This window comes from Scomber scombrus, chromosome 4 (assembly GCF_963691925.1).
Source record: "Scomber scombrus chromosome 4, fScoSco1.1, whole genome shotgun sequence".
Lineage (NCBI taxonomy): Eukaryota > Metazoa > Chordata > Actinopteri > Scombriformes > Scombridae > Scomber > Scomber scombrus.
The window spans coordinates 23,164,962-23,187,648 of record NC_084973.1 but is presented as its reverse complement, the minus strand read 5'-3'; the positions used below and the strand labels follow the sequence as shown (position 1 = coordinate 23,187,648).

The 22,687-nt window shown below is 39.0% G+C and overlaps 3 protein-coding genes across 3 annotated transcripts in view; 1 reads left to right on the top strand and 2 right to left on the bottom strand.

Annotated features, from left to right (window-relative positions):
- The first annotated feature begins 82 nt into the window (after positions 1–82).
- Positions 83–4,432, top strand: sb:cb288 (uncharacterized). The gene is made up of 5 exons (XM_062416735.1): positions 83–227; positions 749–794; positions 1,585–1,656; positions 3,162–3,246; positions 3,486–4,432. Exons 1-5 carry the CDS (start codon positions 141–143, stop codon positions 3,532–3,534), a joined length of 339 nt encoding a protein of 112 aa, XP_062272719.1. The 5' UTR covers positions 83–140; the 3' UTR covers positions 3,535–4,432.
- A 773-nt stretch (positions 4,433–5,205) lies between these two features.
- osmr (oncostatin M receptor) lies at positions 5,206–13,987 on the bottom strand. The gene is made up of 17 exons (XM_062416731.1): positions 13,851–13,987; positions 13,602–13,756; positions 13,315–13,468; positions 12,718–12,987; positions 12,507–12,636; positions 11,739–11,887; positions 11,330–11,463; positions 11,095–11,236; positions 10,577–10,662; positions 10,219–10,432; positions 9,571–9,756; positions 9,365–9,466; positions 8,622–8,789; positions 8,290–8,442; positions 7,978–8,059; positions 7,786–7,870; positions 5,206–6,968 (listed from the first exon to the last, which is right to left on the bottom strand). The coding sequence occupies exons 1-17, from the start codon at positions 13,936–13,938 to the stop codon at positions 6,573–6,575; spliced, it is 2,694 nt and encodes an 897-aa protein (XP_062272715.1). The 5' UTR covers positions 13,939–13,987; the 3' UTR covers positions 5,206–6,572.
- Positions 13,988–14,201: 214 nt separating this feature from the next.
- The window catches only part of LOC133978930 (rho guanine nucleotide exchange factor 28-like), a 38,889-nt gene continuing 30,403 nt past the window's right edge, over positions 14,202–22,687 (bottom strand). The window contains exons 27-39 of the mRNA XM_062417291.1: positions 22,105–22,356; positions 21,947–22,023; positions 21,677–21,855; positions 21,434–21,531; positions 21,083–21,274; positions 20,397–20,528; positions 20,087–20,220; positions 19,949–19,996; positions 19,725–19,829; positions 19,405–19,569; positions 17,537–17,788; positions 15,360–15,714; positions 14,202–15,236 (exon numbers count right to left, since the gene is read on the bottom strand). Of these exons, the coding sequence (XP_062273275.1) occupies positions 15,046–15,236; positions 15,360–15,714; positions 17,537–17,788; positions 19,405–19,569; positions 19,725–19,829; positions 19,949–19,996; positions 20,087–20,220; positions 20,397–20,528; positions 21,083–21,274; positions 21,434–21,531; positions 21,677–21,855; positions 21,947–22,023; positions 22,105–22,356 (2,180 nt within the window). The 3' untranslated portion in view covers positions 14,202–15,045. The remainder of the gene's footprint in view (positions 15,237–15,359; positions 15,715–17,536; positions 17,789–19,404; positions 19,570–19,724; positions 19,830–19,948; positions 19,997–20,086; positions 20,221–20,396; positions 20,529–21,082; positions 21,275–21,433; positions 21,532–21,676; positions 21,856–21,946; positions 22,024–22,104; positions 22,357–22,687) is intronic.

Below are 22,687 nucleotides of genomic sequence, written 5' to 3'. Positions count from 1 at the left end.
TAAGCAGGAGGCTACCTAAAGCCCACAGACAGAAGTTGTACCTTTTTAAGTGAAAGGTACGAGTTTTACAATAGCACCTGAATGCAGCACGAAGCGCTTTGCAATGCACAGCTGAGGTGAGAAGAAAACAACATGAACTGATGAAGTCTGACCACACGGCCTCAAAAATGTGGACCGAGGTGAAAAACAGCAGTAACCCTGTCACCAGCAGCGGGAACAGCTCGAAGGTAAGAAGCTAAATGAAAAATACGCTGTTTTTCTCTTTCTAAAAGCCAAAAATAAAAAGTTTTGTCTGTCGGGATAGTACAGTCCTACAGGGCGACGGTGGGTCTCTCCACATTACTCATAGACTTGTTTACAAGCCTGCTATGATCATTACGTTTTTTACATGGGCTGACAGCTGTTATTATTCCGCAGCAGAAAAAATGCTGTCTCGACACAAAATGTTAGCAAATATGTGACTCTCATACTTATATTTCCTTATCTTGCATATGTTCTTATCTTTACCCTTAAGCGCTCATTTTCCACATTGTTGGACTTCCTGCAGCACTACTTGTTGCAGATATAATCTCATTTCCTCAGTTCTTTCTCTCTGTGTTTCACAACCGGAATTGTATTTTAATGGCAGGGTGAAAACCTGCTGAAGAGTTGACAGTGTGGATTTGGTATGTCATGTAGTCTGTCGGTGTTCTGTGTGGGTGCAACACTTTTTATTCATTCAAATACGAATGTTGTGCTGCATTTTCAGATGGTTGACCCAGATCTGACATTGCAATTGCTTCAACAGAGAAACGGTGAGGTTTATCTCTTGTTGGGGTTTTATTTCATCTACTTTCCTCTTGAGTAGAAGTCATAAGATCGCCAGGGAGGTCCCAATAGTTTATCTGGGCTATAATGCATATTGACTTTTTTTTTTAACCCAAGTATCCACTTTCACCGTGTTAAAGCAAATCCGTGGGTGGATAAAACACATATTAAGGGCCTTATAACTATACCTGTCTAGATTACAGTGCCTGATAAACAAGAATCCACTTCAGGTAAATTCCATTCAGTAGTAGGCTATGTGTCAGTTTTAGATGACAATGGCAATCCTAGTTACTTTTAGCTCAGAGCAAGACAAGACAAACGGCTCCAAAGAAAGCTAATTGATCCTCACCCAAGATGAAGCTACACTGCTTACCTAATTTGCTTATTATTCAATGTGGCAAACGAAGAAATCATGGAAATATACTGTATGAAACACAGAAGATGCTGCTCAAGGTTTCCTGTCAGCTTTAGTAAGTAAACTGAAAAATGTATTTTAACATTTGTTTTAGATACCCATAAAAAATGCTAATACAACATGCTTGGTGAGGTTACCAAAAAAATGTGAGTTTCTGAACAGTTATTGTCAGTATTGAAATCCTCTGAGGATAACAGGCAAGCTATTTGCTGTACTGTAGCCTATTCCAAAATGCAACCACACAGAACTGAAATATACAAAAATAACCACAGATTAGAATGAATGAATTGGAAATGTATAACACAAACATGTTTTTTGTTAGCATCATTTTCAAGCAGTTCTATTTTTTTTTCTCCATGAAGGTTCGGCTGCAGCTGCCACTCGTCCTTCTTGCACAGAGGACTCTTTAACCAGGACCAGCGGCATCATCCCCGGTGAGCACCACTTTGACTCACATCTGATTTCTTTACAGACCTTGTAAGACCTGTTTCAGAGGAAAAACACACCTGATTTGTAAGATGTACCATCTTGAGTCAACAAAGCAAATACAGTGTATATTTTACTTAGAGAGTCAAGACCACATCCAAAGGAGAATCAAGTTACATAAGCAATAACCAAAAATCCCAAAACATTTTATTTGGCAGTTCTCTGTGGAGAAGCACAGCAAAACAACACACGTCTTTGTCATTTTGATTAAATTGCTTGGGGTTGTTTTCATTGGCTGAGCCAAAAACCCAAGATTTTCCGGTTATCAGTACACATAATGAAATGTGCGAAGTTTCAAACCAGGATTTTGCAAGAATTCTCAGTGGGGGGTTTTTGTTTTTGTTTTTTGTCATACACATTAAGAAATATAACACTTCCATAACACACACTTCTCTTTGCGGGTGCATTTCTAAATGCAGTCTTCTGGTGACTTCCAAGGTTTGTTTCTTGATTATTATTTGAACCTTGCACTAGAGAACTTTGGCGACCTCAGGTCCCTCATGTTTACATGCCTCTGTTTGCTTGGAGAGGGTATAGACTTCCATGTGCCCCCATCAAAACTTCACTGAGTAGAACCTGAAAATGGTGCCACTTTGCAACCCAGATACCCTTTGAAATGTTTGAGTTTGGAGGACTTTATCACTAAGAAACTATATAACAAGATCTCAGTAAGCTGTGCACTCCTCTGACCGATAGAGGCGAAGATGGTGTAAAGATGTTCAGCTATCAGACTTTCTGTTTCAACAAACATCTCCCTCACTGCTCGTCAGGATAACATTTTGTGTGTGTACGAAAGTGTTGCATGTCAAAGAAGTCAATCAATCAATCAATCAATCAATCAATCACTCAATCTTCATTTGTATCGCGCCAAATCACAACAAAGTCATCTCAAGGCACTTTATACATAGAGCAGGTTCTAAACCGTACTCTTCAGGTTTTAATTTTAAAGAGACCAAACATTCTCACATGAGCAAGCACTTGACGACAGTGGCAAGAAAAAGCTCCCTTTTACCAGGAAGAAACCTCAGGCAGAACCAGGCTCAAAGTGGGAGGCCATCTGCCTCGACCGGTTGTGGTAGAGAGGAGAGAGAGGAAGAATAGGAGAGAGAAGCACATAGTGTCAGTTTACAAGAGCCAGAAATCTAAATTTCTTCAAGTCTCAGTAATGGTCAGTAATAATATGGTTGCAGGATATACTGCAGTCTGCAGAGATATTCCACAGTCATAAAACTTAAGTTTTGTTTTCTGTGGAAGAACTAGTTCATTCAGCTCAGCAGGTAAACAAATTGTCTCTGGATTACTTCCAACACTAAAATGCAACATACAGTGAATCATGTTACACTGCAGTTATGTGTGTCGCAGTTTGCCTACTTGCATAGTACACTGATGTTCCAGCATATGTGTAATTGTGTTTAAACATGTGCAAATAAATGTATTATTTCTGTGCTTGCAGGTGTGATTGCAGCCACGGTGTTCATCAGCTTTTTACTTGCTCTCTACACTGTCCTTTGGAAGTGCATGGTGTCGCCACCACAAAGGTAAAGACGCACACACAAGCCCTAACTTGATTTAGCCAGAGCTCCAATTTGATTTTGTTGACACAGCCATCTGGCATACTTGCTTTTCTAGTGTCACATGTCTGAACTTTGTATCCCAGCTCGTCAAAAAGACACAAATTGTCTGACATGATCTGCAACTTTTTCCACTTCAAATTAAATTGTGTTACTGATGTATTGCAGTCATCAAGCACACACTCACTTTGTGTTTTTCCTTTCAGAAAGAACAGCAAGGCGAGAGTAAGAGTGCAACATAGAACCTCTGTGTGAAGTTGTGGCCTTGTGGTTGAAAATACCCTACGTCTGTTCAGCAGGTCCTTTTAAATCTTAATGGTGCAAACTAAAATATGAGAGCAGATGTTGCTCCTGGTCTGAGAGCTGAGAGTAGCACCAGGGTTCTGAAGATCCTCCTTATAGATTCAAAGATCAAACCACAAAAAACTAACTCAACTGAACTGAGTGGACGTGCTATCTTTTCCCCTCAGCTTTTATGTTTGCTGATGGCTCCTGTTGACTAAAAAGCTGACAGGTCAAACTATGCTGCTTTCTTCTTTTTTTTCCTCCTGTGAACTCTGCACTACTGAGGGATGAGGAAGCTCAGGCCACCGCTTGCTCCAATGACCAATAAACTGTGTGTGTGTGTGTGTGTGTGTGTGTGTGTGTGTGTGTGTGTGTGTGTGTGTGTGTGTGTGTGTGTGTGTGTGTGTGTGTGTGTGTGTGTCTGAGAGATAGGTAGACTTTTTTATTCATGTGTGTGTTGTACCTGCTCCAAATGGACAGTTGTGTCTTAAACTGTTATGTATTCTTGCAAAGTATTTCTTTTTAATATTTTAGACTGTACATAATGGCATCAGTAGGTTCCCTTTGCATACAACTTTATATTTCCTGATGTTTATGGAAAAACTCCAAAAGCTATTAGGGTGTTCAAGATAATCAAACAACCACCTCTGCTCAAGTCTTTAGAAAGCATTAACTGAAAATCTAGTCACTGATTTTGATTTTGTTTTATCATCTTATGTTGTCTTCTCTGAAATCCACATTTTCTTTACTCAGGATGTTTTAACTACTGTATGACTTTTCATTCATTATAAGAAACTGTGACTTGTTGTTTTTTCATATTTAGTGGAATGTAATATAAATAAATTCTTAGTGACTGAGTCACAATTTGTTGAAACTTAAAGAGTCAGTTCCTTGTTTTCCCCATTTGTTTCATAACATATTTCTTAGTGTAAGGGGGAAATGAAGAAACTGTGTGGGGCTGAAGCTACAGGTCAAACACTGTGGATGGATTCATGTAGGAATTAATTAAACCAAGCTATTACCAGATTAGGTGGCAGTGTGAGTGTGAGGAGAAACATGCTCCCCAGTGATGGGTATCAGTTCCTATTCATAGAAGTTGATCACAGTTGAAAATACCCAGACTCACTGACCCAACCTGCTTAATATCCCATTTTCAACATGCTATTGGAGTAGTTGAATTTGTGGAGGTCGGACACTCTGTTGTATTCAGGACCAGTTTAGAAACTTATATATAAGAGTAGTCCACAAGGATCAGCTAACTGAACTAAGTTATGAGCAGGGAATGCGGTTTGGTGGAGCTTCAAAGAGTATTTGGTTGGAGATTCTTCTGAATTCAGCAGAGCAGAGACAATTCAAAACTGATAAATTAGATACTTAACATTTAAACTGCAATCTAGCATAAGTATCTGCATTTTTTAAAACCTGGATGGAAGATGTGGGACTAGTTCTGATAACACTGAAAGTACGGATGGTAGCTGGATTGAAACAAGCATTATAATGTATATGGCACATAAATTATGATTTAATCACTGAAGCCCATAAATCATATTATTTATTTTTTAAACTTGAATATTAGACACATCTTTAAAAAATATCAGCTCTGGGAATTGTACAAAACATATTCAAATAGCTAGTCATAGATGATATTGTAAATTGTGTTTTTAATGACAATAACTGGTTAAATACATGGAGCATTTTTGCAGTAGAAAACATATATACAAACTGTATTTCCCCATCTATTAACGTCATGCTCATATGTGTTCGTTGTAACATTATTTGACCAACAGATGGCAAACTTGATGAACAAGATCAGCCAATCAGTCAGGATTATTTTCTTTTGTAACATATATTTTATATTAGGAAAAAATCAAAACCAAGATCATACTGGAACACAACAGAGTTTCAGTTTGTTTTTCAACAGAAGACTCAGTAAGACACTATAATTTACGTAACAGATAACATTTCCTGCTAAAACCAGTTCTGTGTTTTCTGATGAAGCTGCACTTGTAAGAACTACAGTACTACACAGCTTTCTCAGTTCTTCAGATGCCCTTGAACAAATGAAAAAATAACCTGACCCTCAATAATCAGATTTTTTTTCTGGCATTTCAGAATTCAATACATTTACACACAGAGTAGACACAGTCTCACAAGACACATAGTGTATGACCAGGTAACATGACCAGCTTCTGTAGAAGAATATGTCATGAAAACACAACATAAAAGCACACCAGATACATAGTTAGTTTTAAAAATGTCTCGTACCTGCATATTTACATGAAATGGGACCTGTGACTGCAGAAAACTTGTGACTTGTTTTGACGAGTGCATTGTCTAAGCTTGCTGTATATTTTGAGTCAGAGCTTCATTATAATAACCTTTACTTCTCAGTCATTATACACTGATGAAGAAACTACAGAAAACCGAATACATTTTGCTATGTTTTTTTTGTCAATTAACATTTTTATGTATACATATGTTTTGATAAAACCAGCAAGTAATCATATTTTCCAGATAAGATGCATACCTCCTCTGTCACATTAGTCAGCTGTCTTATCAGTGTGACCAGTTGCATCCTGTAGATAACATCTCACTTGTCAGTAGGTTGCTCTCTCTCTCTGCTTTATATACAGTACTTCACTTAAGACAGCACCAGCAGATTCATTTTTGAACCATGTTGCAACACAGTTGTTTAAAATTCTATTTAGATTACCATCCGTTTTTTGTGCTCACACACTGTACAGTATGTTATGATGACATTTTAATGCAACATCTTTACAAAAATATAAAATAAAAAATAAAATAGAATATAATCAAATCACAAATTGCATATGTTAAAATGTGGAGTGAATACAAAATCTTGCTTTCTTTAAATTGAAAATGGGCAGATTTACATTATGTCTGATAACAAAACATCTATTTACAGCATTTGTATACTTGAAATGAAAAATATGCACATACTTTACATATAAAGTTCAAAATGTTCAGGTTTGTCTTGGACATTATTTTTAGAAAGTTTCATTGGAGATGTAACCATATATAACACTGCATGATTCCTGCAGACACTCAGAGGGGTCAAAGCTGGTGATTTCACTTGAAGCAACTTGTTGCGGCTCAGACCAATCTTTCTCTGTTATGTTTAAGTAAGTCTTGTTTGCAATACATGTGATTTGGGCTTGTGTTTCCCAAAGCAGTGTAGCTGACTGTGGATAGTAGTCTGCTTGGAGCGGCTCACATGAAGGTGAAAAGGACGAGGTAGAGCACTGGGAAGCAGAGGAGCATGGTGTGTTCAGGAGCTCAGGATCTTTCCTGGTTGTTTTATTCAGAGGAGGTCTGGTATTTAGGATCTCAATGTCACAGCTGATGCACTCCTCCACCTTCTGTGACTGCAGCCACTGATCAGTCTGCACAAATATACACATGCAGATGGAATAATTAGAATGAACTTTGTATGAGTAATGTAATTTAAGGCAAAGAGTTACAAATAAGTTAAGCCTAAAGTATAAACGTGTGTGTGTGTGTGTGTGTGTGTGTGTGTGTGTGTGCGTGTGTGCGTGTGTGTGCGTGTGTGTTTGAGTGTGTGTGCGTGTGTGTGTGTGTGTGTGTGTGTGTGTGGCAGGTAAGTCAGCTACAGGGATTTCCAGGGATGCCTTACTGTGTTTACTTTCAGTCAGATTAACTGTTTTAACTTTTTTATGTTAAATTGAAATAAATGAATAAAAAATGTTATGTTTTTTGCAGGAGCCTTTTGTTTCTTGCAGAGTAATTTTAGTTGTCAGCATCTGTGTTTCCAAAATATTTACTATGGAGGTGGTGTGTACAATGTAAAATCATCATTATTTTGAAAGCCAATAGGTGAGGTGTTTTCTGTAACTACCAATTAATTGGCTAATGATGTGTGTGATGTGCGATAATCAATGTGAGTGACATCAGCAAATTATGGAAAACAAAAACAGAATGTAATGGTAAATAGCCAACTGAATATGTAGAAACACCTGGAAGTGTTCAATAAATCTCAAATAAGCTAAAAACAAAGAGTCAATCACTTTTTGAAACCACAGTGGAGGGAGGAGGGTATAATTTATGCTGTAGATTGCATCCAAAGCATTTGAATACATTTCTTTTAAATTTCCATCGCACTACACATCTCTTATGTTTTAGCACTCACGAGTTGTTTCTCCTACTGCAAAAGATTATACTAATCCAGTTGTTTGTCCATACCTCATCAAGGAAGCTGTCCAACTCAGGAGTTTTTATGTGCATACCAGCAGGATAAGCAAATATCTCCTTCAGCCCTCTCTTCAGCCTGGAGCAGAAAGAGATAAAAAAAAATAAAAGAGGGAAGAGAAAAGCTCCAGGTCTTCTTCAGCTGGATGAGTGCTTAGGTGAAGATTTAAGGATGAGGTTACTCACATTCTCCTTTGAGGCCACAGAAGGATTGTGCAGCCCAGCAGTAGCAGGATGGGAGTCAGTATTTTGGCCAAGTGAACAGAGTCTAAACAGAACAATAAACACATGAGTACGGTGGCCGGGAAGTGCAAAATAACAATACAAAATGGTAAACACTGTTTTAAAAGTTTGAGACAAATTTACATTGTTTTGAACTTCCCGGCCACCGTACATAAGTGAATTTTTAACTTTTAGTAAAGACTATTACACTAAACAAATAATCAATACAGTTTTTAGTTGCAGCTATGTGATTGCACTGGATGATCTGGAGCTCACAGTTGGCTCTGGTCCTGATGATGATCCTGGCTGCTTGTCCCGGACCCTCCTTAGTGAGAGCACTCACAGAAAAGTTGTACTCATGGCCCTGCTGCAGACCCTCTACTGTCACAGACTTGCTGTGAGGATCTTTCACTGACTTGTTGAACACATCTAGATGCACACAAAATTATAAATCTTGTTGCTATTGCTGAAAAACATCCTCACTCAGCTGTGACTCGAGCCATGTACATAGTTATTATCTGACATTCTGACATATGAGAATTTTAATACATTAAGAACACGCATTGTACCTGAAGTATAAAGACATAAAAACTATGCTTTGTACCCACTTGCCGTATGACCTGGCTGCCTGTCAGACAATACTTCCTGCCATGTAACCAGGTAACCAGTGATGAATGCCAGATGAGCTGGATCATTCTCGTTGTAAAGCCACTCCAGTGTCACAGATGATGAAGTACTCTGAACAGGTTCAACCAGACACAGGGGCTGTACAGATTCTGAGGGGAAAGGGAGTTGGTTTTGAGGAGAGAAGATATTCAGATTTAAAACAGTAGTCATCTACTTCCCCAACTGTTCGAATGGAAAAACATCTGACGCCCACACTGTTGTGCTGATGTCATCATATACTGCAAAAACCTGCATCTGATAGAAAGTGGTTACTGTGTCTTTTTATTTGTCATTGATTTGTTTTCTCTACAAAACAAAACCTTGTGTTCACAGACTTCAGTTGATTAGGATATATGTCAGTTGCCTTCCTGTGTCTGTTTGTTTAGTTACTCCTCTCTGCATATCTGACAAACAGGAAAGAAAATGTTACAGCCTCAGATGATGATATTCAGTGTGTCAAAACTTTAGCTGCCACACCTTATTAAAAGGGGTTTACATAACTGTGTGCTTTAGACCTAATTTCTCCCATCGTATGTCTCATTGTCCTGTCATACAATAAACCCCTCTACTATTGGCTTATGAGACCAGAAAAATGCCTGCACACTTTCATGAACAGATATGGTTGTCAGATAAATAGAAATATAAGGACAAACACATTTCAAATAAAGTAAGTAATAGCACTCACCGAGTTCCTGTGAGTATCCAGTCTGTATTTCCAGAAGTCTGTGTCCATTTTCTGTGCATCCATAGACATTAAATGTATACCTACAACCTGCTTTAAAATGTCCTGCAACATAATAAAGTGGCAATTAATGCCAAAGCAAGAAAAACTGTCATGAATGTTGCATATACAGTGACTACCGACAGAAAACAAACAAAACATAAACTTACGAGCAGGAAGGAACAATGTTGTGTTTCCTTCTAGCATCTTCACCCATCTCAGAGTACAAGGTACCGCGTTTCCCAGAATGCACCACTCCACAGTATAGCCACAGGTAGCAGTGCTCTGTTCCTCCCAGGACAAATTGAAACCAGGAACCGAGCTGCTGCCCAACTGCTTCTCTACTAAGAGGTTTTCTATTCAGAGACATCAATTTCAACCAATTTATAACTAATCATGTAAAGTTCCTGGGGCTGACAAAGAAATAACATTGTCAATGCAGTTGGATTTCTGAAACTATAAATGTTGCAACCACTTGCAGTGCAACTTGCAAAGTGCAAACCTCTAGCAACACTGAGTACTTTTTTCCTCTAGCACTTTCACCAAATATCTTTCTCTCACAATTTATTGTATTTTTTCCCCCCCTTTCTTTCAGAAATCCAAGCTTGGGATCATCACCCTCATCTAAATGTCCACTCCATTTTGATGTAAGTCTATTAATATGTTTTTAAGAAATTCAACTGGCAGAGAGAGACACAAACTTAACAAGAGGCTAACAACTGTTAGGGGAAATGACATTTACAAAAAAAGCAAGCAAGTTCTATATTTCAAAGGTGTTGCACTTCAGAGAATCAACTGTTTCCAAATGAGTTGCGCACCTTTGTCATCCTTCCGTGGGATGGTGATATGAGCGGGGATGGAGAAGCCTGTATGTAGTACAGCTTTGACAGTGAATTCACAATGCCCTGGACCGATGGAGACATCAGCTTGGGTCATTCTGCTGTCTTTCCACCTTGTTCCATTTTGGCCCTCCTGTGACCACTGCACTGTGTAGCGTTGGATTTTCACTGTGGCTGCTGTGCCAACAATATGCTAAGAAATAAATTGGATCATGAAAGGTGGAAAAAGTTCAAACTGTCATGGTATAAATTCTCAAAGTAAAGATTTAGGGTGCTATCACTCCAATATTTGTGCCAAATACAGTAATACATCTGTGGAAAAGCAAATGAGTCTCACCGGAGTCCAAAACAAAGTAACTTGACGACTGTGCAAGTAGGACACCTGCTTTATTCTCCTCCATACATCCAAGGTCACCAACGGATCTGAGGAAAGCACAGCAAGATTATTCATTCATCAGCAGATCATTCCATTCCTGTAAACATTATACTCATTGTTTGTTCTGACACTGTAATACTACCAGTAGTTTATAGTCTGGGTTTGGACCAACTTAATGATATGTAGGACTTGTATTATTAGGTCAACTGCCTTTCCCTTCTTAAAACAAAGTATACACAGTATAAAGAAGAAAAGTGAATCCGGAAGGGGAAAGGAAATGTTCCTGGTCGTTGTGATGGCAAAGTTGGATATAATGCATCACTGAATATTGAAGGGTAATTTTTTGCCTATTCATTTTTATCTTGACTTGATATATTTGAATGCAGTCGTGATCCAAAATCCACTGAAGCTGGGTTTGGGTTGGACCATTGTATTGGGTACATCATAATATCTTGTTAACACTGACTTTTTGTACTCACAGGTTGTGAAGAATACAGAATGTGTCCATTCACCCCAGAGTCTGCTGTTGACAGAGCAGCGTACCCTGGTAGAGTAGCGGGTGTTGGGAAGCAGGTGTTCCAGTTTGACTTTGCAGTGACTACTCTTATTGCGACAGCTAAGCTGTAAAAAACACACAGACAGAAAGGAAAGCCAAGCCTTAAAAACGTATGATTATGCCTTATAAATATTATAGTTACACAACATTTAACTCACAGAAGTGATTTTGCCAGGGTCTGTGGAGACCTGACAAAGGATGTCAAGCTGAATTAGGTTCCCCAGTACGATCCAGGACACAGTGGCATTTGTCGCCCCAGGGCTCACTCTGTTCCACTCCACGACAGGGAAAACTGACAACAACATAAAATCCATACATTTACTAAAATACCACCGTCAAGTGGTCTTACATTGAAATTCAACAACAGGAAGTGGGCCCCAGCACTGATTTCACCACAGTGTGTATATAAACAGTGGTTACATAAGCAAAAATGCATATCATACCAGCATTTTAACTATATTTATTCATGTTTCTTGGGTCTTTAAGGCTTTAAAACACCACTAAAGTGTACAGTAACAATTTTATATTCCATATTGAGTATAGATGTTGAAACGTGTGACCTCTAACCTCTGTCAAAGATGTTGAAACTGTAGCTCTCTGTCTCTTCTCCCAGCTGGTCTCTCACCACTACACTGATGTTATATTCTTCCAGTTGTGGGACAGCTGGGAATTTACAGGATGACTGCACACAGCTGATGGGAGCCTGGTCAGAATTTCTGTGTTTTCAACAGCAAAGAAGCGAGTGTTTGTAATGTATTTGTTTGGGGTTTGATTAAGAACAAACATTCTAATGCGGTGACACAGTATCCTCTGATGTTTGTCTGACTTTTATGTAGCTCTGTTTAGTTAAGTGTGTGTTGTCGTGCTGAGTGTGGTACATTTTTTAAGTCTCTTTAGAAGATTGTGGAGGCAGCTCCAAATTAATTAAACATACATTTTGTATTTAAAACATCATTGTTGACCTTTTTAAATATCAAAGAAAAAGTAATTTCATGCTGTTTTTTAATATGTATAAAAGCAATGACGTAAGTATGAATTAGTAACCAATAAACTGCATAGCAGTAAAGTAACATAGTGAAGACTTGTTCTGCTTGAGATGCCAAGCTGAGCACCAACATGAGTGAAAAAATATAAATGAAGTTTGGACACACGACAGTACCAGTGAGGCATCTAGGACAAAAAAATACAAAAGATATTGTATATTGTATGGTTCCCCATACATGCTGTACATATTGGACCAGTATTTACAAAAACACTGACGTCAAACCCATATCTGTCTTATGCTCTGTGGTGAAATGCATCCTGAATGTTTGGTAATGTGTTTTTTGTGCTTACACTATGTGGAGAGTTTGTGTTTGCTTGTTTTTATCACACGGGTCTCGTTTTCTGCCTGGATCCCAGGTGCAAATAACAGTTTCCATGTCTGAGGTCACACAGCTGAGGTTTCTGGGCTTCTCAGAAGGAACTACAGCAAACAGACACACAAATTAATATTCTGTGGAAGAGTAAAATAAATGAACGCCATAAAACAATAAGTCAAACTCACAGCTGACGTAATTCCAGGCATGAACAATGTTGCCCGTTGAATCATTGCAACTGACTGACAGCGCTTTAATGTATCTTTTTGGGATGGTTAAGTTGTCAACAGCAATGGCCTTGACCCTGGTTCCAGTGTTGATAATACGGTGTTCATAATGGTAGTCCATACTGGTGATGTTGACTCCTCTTGGGGGAACACAGCAGAACACGGCACTGGTGCCCTCCCTCAGCACCCGTTGGAAGGGAAATATTTCGGTCTTATCTTTTACCTCAGCTCCTACAGGTCATAGGGTTATAGTATATTGTCGAGAGTGGCGGCGTTGCAAAAAATAACTGTAATCCCCAGTATTTTGTTAGATAATGCCACCACAAATTCTAAAAACATATTTTCAATGACTTCAACATACGCTGCAACAGTTAAGAAACTCTGATGTAGAGATTGGTGAAGGGGAAGAGACAAAGAATGGGTGACTCACTCTTACTGATAAAACTGCACTGAACTTGTTTGATGTCGTGATCTTATCAGTGGTACGGTGCACATGAGGCGCAGGTGATTTATTTGGTCTCATTTCTATCGTGTTAAATGATAATAACATAATCTCACCCTTGTTGGTAACCCAGTTGCTCCAGGGGCTTGGGACAGAATGATCATAGAAATGTCGTATCCTGACTGAATGATCAACGCACTCCAGAGGCACATCAGAAGACCATGTCCATGTGTGTTCATCTAAATCTACAGCGGTCGCGGTCACATTTTCCTAGGTTAACAAACAGATGAAATGTAATATTTACATTTCAATAAAAGCAGCATAGCAAATGTTAAAAGTAGTACTATCAATACTTTAAAATCACTGGGATGCAGTTAAATACGGCAGAACACTCAATACTCACATTGTAAATAATTGTGTGGTTTTCAGTGCGGCTGATCTGGATCTCATAAATTCCCTGCACTAAGTCACTGTGGTTTACCAGCCAGCTCACCATGAGGCTTTGCTTGTCATTGACATTCTGCAGATGACTGATGTTCAGTTTCACTGACTGCAAAACTGGCAAACAACGCAACACAATGCATGTTAAGTTACAAGACAATTTAACAAGCATTAAAATAGCCTGAGAGAATATAAAACATATCAAACTCACCAGTGTCCATGCTGTGTCCACTGCTATTCTCAGAAAATATCAGAAACAACCCCAGCAAGTTAAAAAAGGACATTCTGAAACTCATCATCCTGTCCCCGTAGCGAAATGATCAAAGACCATTCAGAGAGCACACTAACTGAAAGTCTTGTGAGTCAATGGTTTATAGCAGCCTGCCCACAGTAACTGTAAATGCATTGCGTCATCTTGTGATTGGTGTGTACATTTCAAACTGATGGCACTATGTTGTAACATTTGACTCCAAAAACACACAAGTTTGCAACCGTATCTTTATATGCAATACAATATTAATATATGACACATCACAGTTCTGATTACAGAGATTACAAGACAACACATCATATCAAACAAAATATCATTCATGTCGACAGTGCATGAAGCAATATACACACAATAAATTATCAACTTATCAGAAAAGGAGATGAACAGAAAACAATTTTTTAAATTTTTTTTTACAGAAATCACTTATAATATCAGATAGAAAGATAGATTTTTGGCACTTAAGTGAGAAAAATTATAAGATCCTCTTCCAATGTAGTGTGCATAGGTAGCCTTTCCATAAAACTATACATATATTTAATATTTATACAATGTAAGTCTATCTTATTTCTCTTCAAATGTTCACAATCCCTTATAAATATTATTAAAGATCACACAGAGAAATAATAGCACTCTATAGGAAAGCTGTTAATGCTGTACATAGTTTGGGAAACGGCTCAATTGGCTTTTAAAATATTTCCATTTGCTTTAAGTGCTAACAGGGAAATAATATCAATACTTTTGTCCCAATTACCTGGTGCTTTAGGTCCCAGTGGTTGGGGCACATAGGTACCTCTGCCTTCAAGTGCAACAGATACTAAAAAAAAACAAAACACTGATTTACATAAGATGTTGGTCTACTGACATTGAGAGTATAAGTATAACAGCTGATTTACAAAGAGCTTGTTTAAGGGGGAAAAGGCACAGATGGTTTCATCAGGCAAGAGGAGAATGACACTGATAAAGGCACATATACTGTATCTGTGTATACTTCCTCCCAGCAACTATTCCCTTACATGATTACCCAGATTTTTTTAAATGAATTTACACATATAAACACATAGAAGCAACAAGTATATTATTGTCGGTCCAGTTATACATCAGGCAGCTTGCATTGGTCGTTTGTCTCTCATGATTCTCAGAGATAAACAATGTTCTCTTCGCCTCCCTCTTCCCCATTCTGTCCTTCAAGAGAGAGGTAAGCCTGCGGGGGAAGAAGGGGGGTAAGAGATGGAGAGGAAGAGTAGTCATCCTCGTAAAGTCTTTGACCTGTCACCTCTGACCTCCAGGGTCCCAGGGAGCGCTGGTCCAACTGTGGACTGAAATCTGCTACAAGGAGAAAGACAGACTATCAAGACAAAGATGTACTGGAGGACTGGACAAAGACAAAAGAAACACATAACAGTGTCTTACAACTTGGTGCTATATTTCTTATGCATTAAGTACGCTTACTCTTGTTGGTCCTCTGTGGCTGTGCAGCAACCTTGCTGTTGTAGGAGCAGACAGAGTCTTTGTTACTGTAGTTTGGGTACGTCAGACCATCTGAAGGTGGTTTGCCATGAGTTTGACTCAGCAAAGTGTTGAGGCTGTTATAGAGGCTGGCACTGAGGCCAAGGTTAGCAGTGTAGCTGGAGCTGTGCATGGGCCCATCACGGTTCTTCTTCGGTGCGGAGAGCAGACGCTGGTGCTGGTTAGTGTTGGTGGGCTGGTGGAGGTGGTTCTGCTGGAGGGAGGTGAGTAAAGCCGCCTCGTTCTCATACAGTGAACAATTACCATCCAAGCTGCCTGAGCGACTGTGGCTGGGCACCTGGGAAATTCGAAAAATTGATGTGAGATGATAAGCTGAATTTGATGATGATTCAGAATTTAAAACCAAATCATCTGGATTTAAGCACTGAACGAATAAAGGTATCAGACTGCTTCCTGTAATATAATGGATAATAACACATTACAAAGCTTTCAGAAACTAAGAGAAAAATGCAAATTGGAAAAGGACAACTTTCTCAGATATTTACAGTTATGCCAATATTTCTCCAAATAAGTTGGAACTTGGGAAACATGAGGCAATCACCTTATAAAATGATACAATTAAGGGTACAGGCATACACTGGAAGTTCTATATCAGTATATTGCAGGGTTAGCTCGTGCCCTATAAACTAATATGCACACTAGCATGCACACATACTGCATAGCCACTTCCATTAATAATTAAATCACGCCAGTGTGGAGGTATCTGTGGTGTATTGTTAGCGCAGCATTAGTTTATTAGTTTATTAAGTTTATTTTTCTAATGTGGGTCATAGTGTAACAAAGTGCACAGAATGCATTTTTAAATAAGATACAGGAAGTAGTATTTGTGTTAAACATTTCAGTTTGTTGTTCAAGTGTTGAGTAAGCAAAACTAACTGTTGAACTCTGTTTCTTTTCTGCTGTACGTGTTCTCCTCTGTTTAGACTTGGAACTGCCAAAACCAAACAAGGTTGTACCAATGGCTTATAAAAGGGGGTTGGTAGAATTGGAGGGGTGTTCATTTTTGCTATATGCTATTTTAAATGCCTTTTTAAGAAGTGCATGCCCAACATGTGTTTTAGTATCTTTTGTGGTTCAATTGTACACATTGGGGTATTTTGTGGACCAGGTGTTGATCTCCTGTGGGATAATTGATTAACAAACACTAATTAATGTCTCTTAGTAGGACCACACTGATATACAAAGGAGGAGGCTAGACTTCATGAGAATTTTGTCAGTTGTGGTAATACCTTGAAATTGAGTGAAGCCAGTGTGGAGAACTGTTAAAGGGGCATGGCCTAGTGCAAAACAGAACTTTTACTTTTGTTTAGCTTTTTTTTGTTTGTTTGTTTTTTTCATTTTTATTTATTTATTTTTTTTGGCCAGGCCAGCACATTACTTATTACTACACGATATTGATACACAATATTGTTGGTTCCCACTGATAATGAAATACATTTGGACTGCATAACTGTATTTTTGTCTCTATTTTTGTGCCTTCACCAATCGGCCAACCCTACACAGTAGTTTCAAAACTTTATCAGGAAATTGCGAAGGGTAGGGGAACACACTACAAGCTATGTTGATGAGACACGGCAAGAAGAATTAAATAACAAGTCAACAATTGGAGAACATGTGTGAAACTATTTTTACTGTGTGTTCTACGTATTGCTGTGAATTCTGCGGGAAGAATCTTGTAACACATATAGATAATATCAATAATATCAATAGACCATACATGTTGAAGAAATTGTGGGGATGATGAGCTGCACAAAGAAGCAACTACTTTGGGAAAGTAATTGGAGAATCATGCAGCATATTCTTGGGCGGCAGATACCATTGATGTGCATGTCACTTTATTTGGGCTTTCTTCCAGAAGGGATAACAGGAAATGATACGTCCTGAAAATATTGACAATAACAGCAAAAAAAGTAATGGTTCCAGACCAACAAAAATTGTAACTGATATTATCAGTCACTTGATTTTTATTTGCTTAATTTCACAGATTCTCCTAAAAGGGCAAATCCTTATCCATATCACCCTATCCCTCCCTGTTTTTATATTTTCTCCCTTCATTACTCTATCACCTTCCTGTCACTCCTCCCCCATGCACCTCTTACCTTGAATCCATCAAGTGGTATCGTAACAGGCAGGCTGCTCTGGCGGTTGTGTCTCCAGCTCTGGAGAAGCCTCTGCTGGGTTTCAATCTTCTCCTTCTCCCTCTCCACACTCTTCTGGCCTTCCTTTAGTCTGTCCAGACTCTGCTGATACTCCAGCAGCTGTGTCTCCAGCTCCTCACGTTCGCAGCGCAGCCGCTCAGCCTCAAGGAAGCACTGTTGCTCCCGCTGTTCCAGCACACTCTCCTGCTCACTCTGGGAACATATGCAGACGGGGGACAAATTAAAAGAAAAACCTGAATAAAAGAGTAGAGAAACACATCAAATGCAGATGCTTCCATGCATCAGGGCTCTCTGATTGGTTTGGTGAGAATCAAAATGATGTGAGTAAAATGCAAGGGCCTTTACAGTCACCAGATCTCAACCCACTTCAACATCTATGAATGCTCTCCACCACCACCATAAGACCAAATAATAAAATATAGACTTCGATCTTCAAATTAATTTAATAATGTCTGATTGTCTCTATGCTATATTACCTCGCTGTCTATGTTTTTTTTCTATATCTGAAATACGCAGGACTCTCTTGCAAAGGAGATCATGATCTCGAATGAGATTGCCTGATTAAATAAATGTTGTAGGCTATATTTATAAATGAGGAAATATCTTGTGGAAGAATAGAGCTCATCCCTCAAACAGAGACTTGGCGAGGAGAACTGAAGCTGTTCTGGAGGCTTGTGGTGGCCTCACTTCATACCAAGACACTTAATTTTTGCTTTTCCTTTAATTTGTCACTCATCTGTACATAGTTCGGCCAACGTTTATTTCTTTTTATGTGGTTATAATAGAGTCGCTTTTTGTGTTCTTTGTTTAAAAGCCCATTTAAGTGTTTGCTTGTGTATTTTTCATATTCCTGCACTGAGCCAAACATAGGCAAAAATGATGACAACACAATAAATTGAGTTTGATGGCTCAACATTTTGCTGCTTTCTGAAATATCACATTGTATTGTCCCAATTGGCACAATTTCATTTTTTCCACATGTATTAGGAATGTTCTGGCGCTGCAAGATTTTAGAGCCTTGTTTCTTCCACTCTGTCTGACTTCCTCAATATAAAAATCATATTTTATTTATTTACGCTATTTTATTGCTTTTGACTAATGATTACTATTTGGTAAATTCAATCAAAACAATATGTATTAATCACTAGTCTAACTGAAGCAAAGAAAATGTCAACTGTACAATGGAAACCCACACTTTCCTAATAAGTATTTTTCTGGGCATGTTTTCAAATCTAAATTTAATTAGACATTATACATGGTGCCACACAATGTATTTTGTGTTTTGGGTTAGAATATACAGTACCTTTTGCAAATGTTTATAAACTAGTTAAATGTGGGGCTTTATGTTCAGGCAGAAACACCAACCTTTAGTTAAAGGAAAAAGGAGGTTACGCAACAAAACCACAAAATAACATCTGAACTGCAGTGCACACTGCACTGATATCTCATACTATTTAAAACATATCTGATTAGGAGGGGTTGAATTCATAGTTCACATGTTTTGTTGATATGTGACAGCCTTCATTTTATCATTTTTAATTTGCCTGAAATCTGTTTTTACTTATGTCCATATTTACTACAACTGTGGTGTTTTTGAATTGCTTACTTGTGCCAACTTTAATTTGAATGTGGTATAATCAGAAGTTGGTAGATGAAAGATATGGATGAGGCTTTAGTATGCCACAACACAACAACCACACAATTTTTCAGCTGCCATGGCATGAGAACCAGAGAAAGGGAGTCAGGAAAGAAGAGGGAGTGAGACGAAACAGATTACGTGCAACTCTGAACATCAGCATGAGGCTCACCTGTAGTCTCTCTCTGGCCACACACTCTTTGTCCCAGCGCTGCTGCTCTTGTTTCAGCCTCACATAGAGTTTCTGCACCTCATCAACCTCTTCTTTCTTCCTCTCTAAACTTTTTTTTTCTACTTCCTCCTTCTTCTTCTCAATACTTCTTAGTTTCTCCTGCTCCTGCATGAGAAAAGAAACCGGTTTAATCACGTCTCAGTGTTTCATAAAGGGGAAACTGAATTTGACTGAACACCCACAATACACTGATACAACTACACTGGTCTGTATGTAATAAAAAAATATGTATTTGGACATAAAAATCATGTGACTGATACCAGGTTGTTTTGGAGGGAAGTGAGGGTCCTGAGCTGAGGTCTTTCTCCTTCCTGAAGGAGGAGTTTTTGGACCTCAAAGCAGCTGTCCTGGAGGGTCACAGCAGCCTGAAAACACAAGGAGGAGACACCTGATCACACTGCAGTTACAGCCATTATAACATAACCATTACCATATTTAGGATTAGGCTTCAATAGTATTTTAATGAATTTGTGTCTTTTCTCACCTGCAGACTGTAGAGAAGCTGCGTGAGACTCTGGACACTCTCTGCCACCTACAGAACACAATGTTATTAAATGGGGGAACTCTAATGCTTATTTATCCATGAACAAACCTTTCTCATAGTGAACTACTGTGGTTGAACCTTTGATAATGTTTCTTTGGTGTCTCCTCTTCTCAGCTCAACAGCAGAGCTCCACAACACACCATCCAGCCCTGTCAACTCACTGTCTGATCCAAGGGAGGTAGAGCTCATACTAAGCGTGCTCAGATAATCAGCTGTAGAAACAAGAGAAGAGAAAAGGCACATTGTCAATGTCATAACTTTTACATATTAAGCAATGTGGATAACTCACGTCAGCAAAGGTCACGCAGCATGTATGCATGCACGCAGAAGGAACTGACATTACAAAACTGCCTTCAAATTTGCAGTGTACTGTTTATCTGTGACTCACGCTCAGAGGGAGACTCCTGGATGCTGCTTCCATGGCTGTTGTAACTACAGCACTCTGGTCCTTGGAGAGGAGAGCTCTGACTTTGTAAAGAGAGGCCATCACGAGCCTGCACAATGGTAATCAGGTTCTCCGCTGCAGAACAGAGAAAGCAAACATCCATCAAAATTTGCGCTTGTTCTGTCTTTTGCATATTGAGAGTAACTGTATTCATATTTTATTTTATTTAAAATGTAAAACAATTCTAATATAACGATCTACTATTGATATACTTTAAGTTTACTGTAGACCCTGCACACCCACACAAGTGATTTAATTTATTCTGGCTGACTAGATGGGGGAGGATGTGGTTAGCTCATTACAGCATACTGATTGTGACAGCCATTTTCTTGCCAAAAAAATTAATTGTGAATCTGAATAAATAAATGTGTGTGTGTGTGTGTGTGTGTGTGTGTGTGTGTGTGTGTGTGTGTGTGTGTGTGTGTGTGTGTGTGCGTGCGTGCGTGTGTGTGTGTGTTTGTGTTTGTGTTTGTGTTTGTGTTTGTGTTTGTGTGTATGTGTGTGTGGAGGGGGGTCGGGATGGGGCGTTAAATTAATTTTATATGAAGGATCATTAGCAATTAGGCTAAATGTACACAGCATGACTGTTGCATCATGTAGTCCACAGCAGTAGCCAGTTGCTTTCTCACCTTCTCTGAGTGCAGCTGTGAGCAGTGAGGAGGCCTTTCGTGGCGTCTCAGTATCAGCATCTGATTGCACCAGCAGATGGCGATGTGGCACTGGTTCAGGTGAGCGAAGGGTTAACTCTGTGAGCTCAGCATACAACTGCAATTTCTCCTCCAGGCTGTCGCAGATGCGCTGGTCGTGACCCAACAACGTCTCTAAACAAAACAAACGCTGAGATTAGGACTTTATTTGGTTATGGATCTATCAGAGAATGAGCTTTCATGTTTCTTGATTATACAATTAATCAATTTTAATAAGGTCTGGTAACAGATACTTTGTGAAGGCACACACAAGGCACAAAAATGTTTTCTTACCTTGGAACTTAGAGATCTTCTGAACTCTCACTTCTGCTGCTCGCCTGGCCTCCTCTGATTCAGCACTCCGCTCCTCTTCCTCCTCTTCCTCGGGACACCTGCCATGTAGGTCGTTAATAGTAGGTTAGATAATGAGTAACACACACATGCACTTATACACATTAACCAAGCATACAGACATGCACAAAGAATTTAAGTAATTCTCTGAGACTTATCCTAGACTTGATGACTTGATTTACAAACCTCTCTACAGCTTGTCGTATGTGTCTCATCCATGCATTCCTCTCCTCTTTGGTGGTGGTGTGAATTTCATACATCTCTGGTCCCACTGAGGAGGCGGAGATGAGGAACATCCCTCTCTCCTCGTTGGCTACTTCTCTGACAATGAGCTTCTGCAGAGGGATTACTGGAGGCTTCTGGTCCTGAAAGAGCGGATTAAAAAAAAAATAAGGATGGACAGCTGGACAAGGTGTCTATCTATGATTTCAAAGTTTTCCTCAGGTTGAGTCTTACCACAGCTGCAAATATGAAGCGCTGGTCTTTCTCTTGCAGGAAAACCAGAACGTCTGTGAGCAGGAGAGCCAGCATATCTGGAAAAGGAAGAGCATGAATACATGTAGACTGTCTGTTATACTTAAATGATCTAGTGACACGGGTGCTTTTAAACACACCTTTTAGACGTCCTGTGGCAGTCTTCCAGTAGACCAGCCCTTTGTGCTGCAGATTTCTGTTTTTGCTGTGCAGGTCCTGTTTGCGAAACACCTTCTCATTCTTCAGCTTGGCAAAGCTCTTGTTCTCCAGTCGGGCCAGAACTTCCTGCAGCTCCTGACACATATTATATTTACTTACAGTCAGGTCCACTGCTGCAATGATGTCACGTATTTGAGCCAGAGCACTTGACAAGTCCACGTGTTCCTTTCCCTCTGTGGATGGAAGAAGTGACGGAGAGGTCTTAGTAAAATAACAAATTATGAAACACTGTTTTTCACTGGACTGCACTTAAATTAAAAAGTTTTAACATTTTGGCTCCATATGTACCCCAGAAAAACAGAAGTGTTTGGCATATGTCAGCTCTCTTCTTAATTAGGCATTTTATAGTGACTGGTTTTGTTCAACCATTGAATGCTCATTGACACAAGTCATAAGAATATGCTCAAGCAGCATATTTAAAATACCATGAATGATATGCTAGTTTTTTAAGTGCATCAACCAGCACAGAAAAATAATCATTTTGCAAAGAATATATATTTTAGT

Bases quoted from the DNA above. Each gene is read 5' to 3' on its own strand.
- osmr (XM_062416731.1), bottom strand. From the start codon at position 13,938: ATGATGAGTTTCAGAATGTCCTTTTTTAACTTGCTGGGGTTGTTTCTG. The intron at 12,637-12,717 runs GTGAGTTTGACT...TGTTTGCTGTAG, and splicing joins TGCCTGGAATTACGTCAGCT to TTCCTTCTGAGAAGCCCAGA. The intron at 9,467-9,570 runs GTAAGTTTATGT...ATTATGTTGCAG, and splicing joins AACATTGTTCCTTCCTGCTC to GACATTTTAAAGCAGGTTGT.
- sb:cb288 (XM_062416735.1), top strand. From the start codon at position 141: ATGAAGTCTGACCACACGGCCTCAAAAATGTGGACCGAGGTGAAAAAC. The intron at 795-1,584 runs GTGAGGTTTATC...TTCTCCATGAAG, and splicing joins ATTGCTTCAACAGAGAAACG to GTTCGGCTGCAGCTGCCACT. The intron at 1,657-3,161 runs GTGAGCACCACT...CTGTGCTTGCAG, and splicing joins GACCAGCGGCATCATCCCCG to GTGTGATTGCAGCCACGGTG.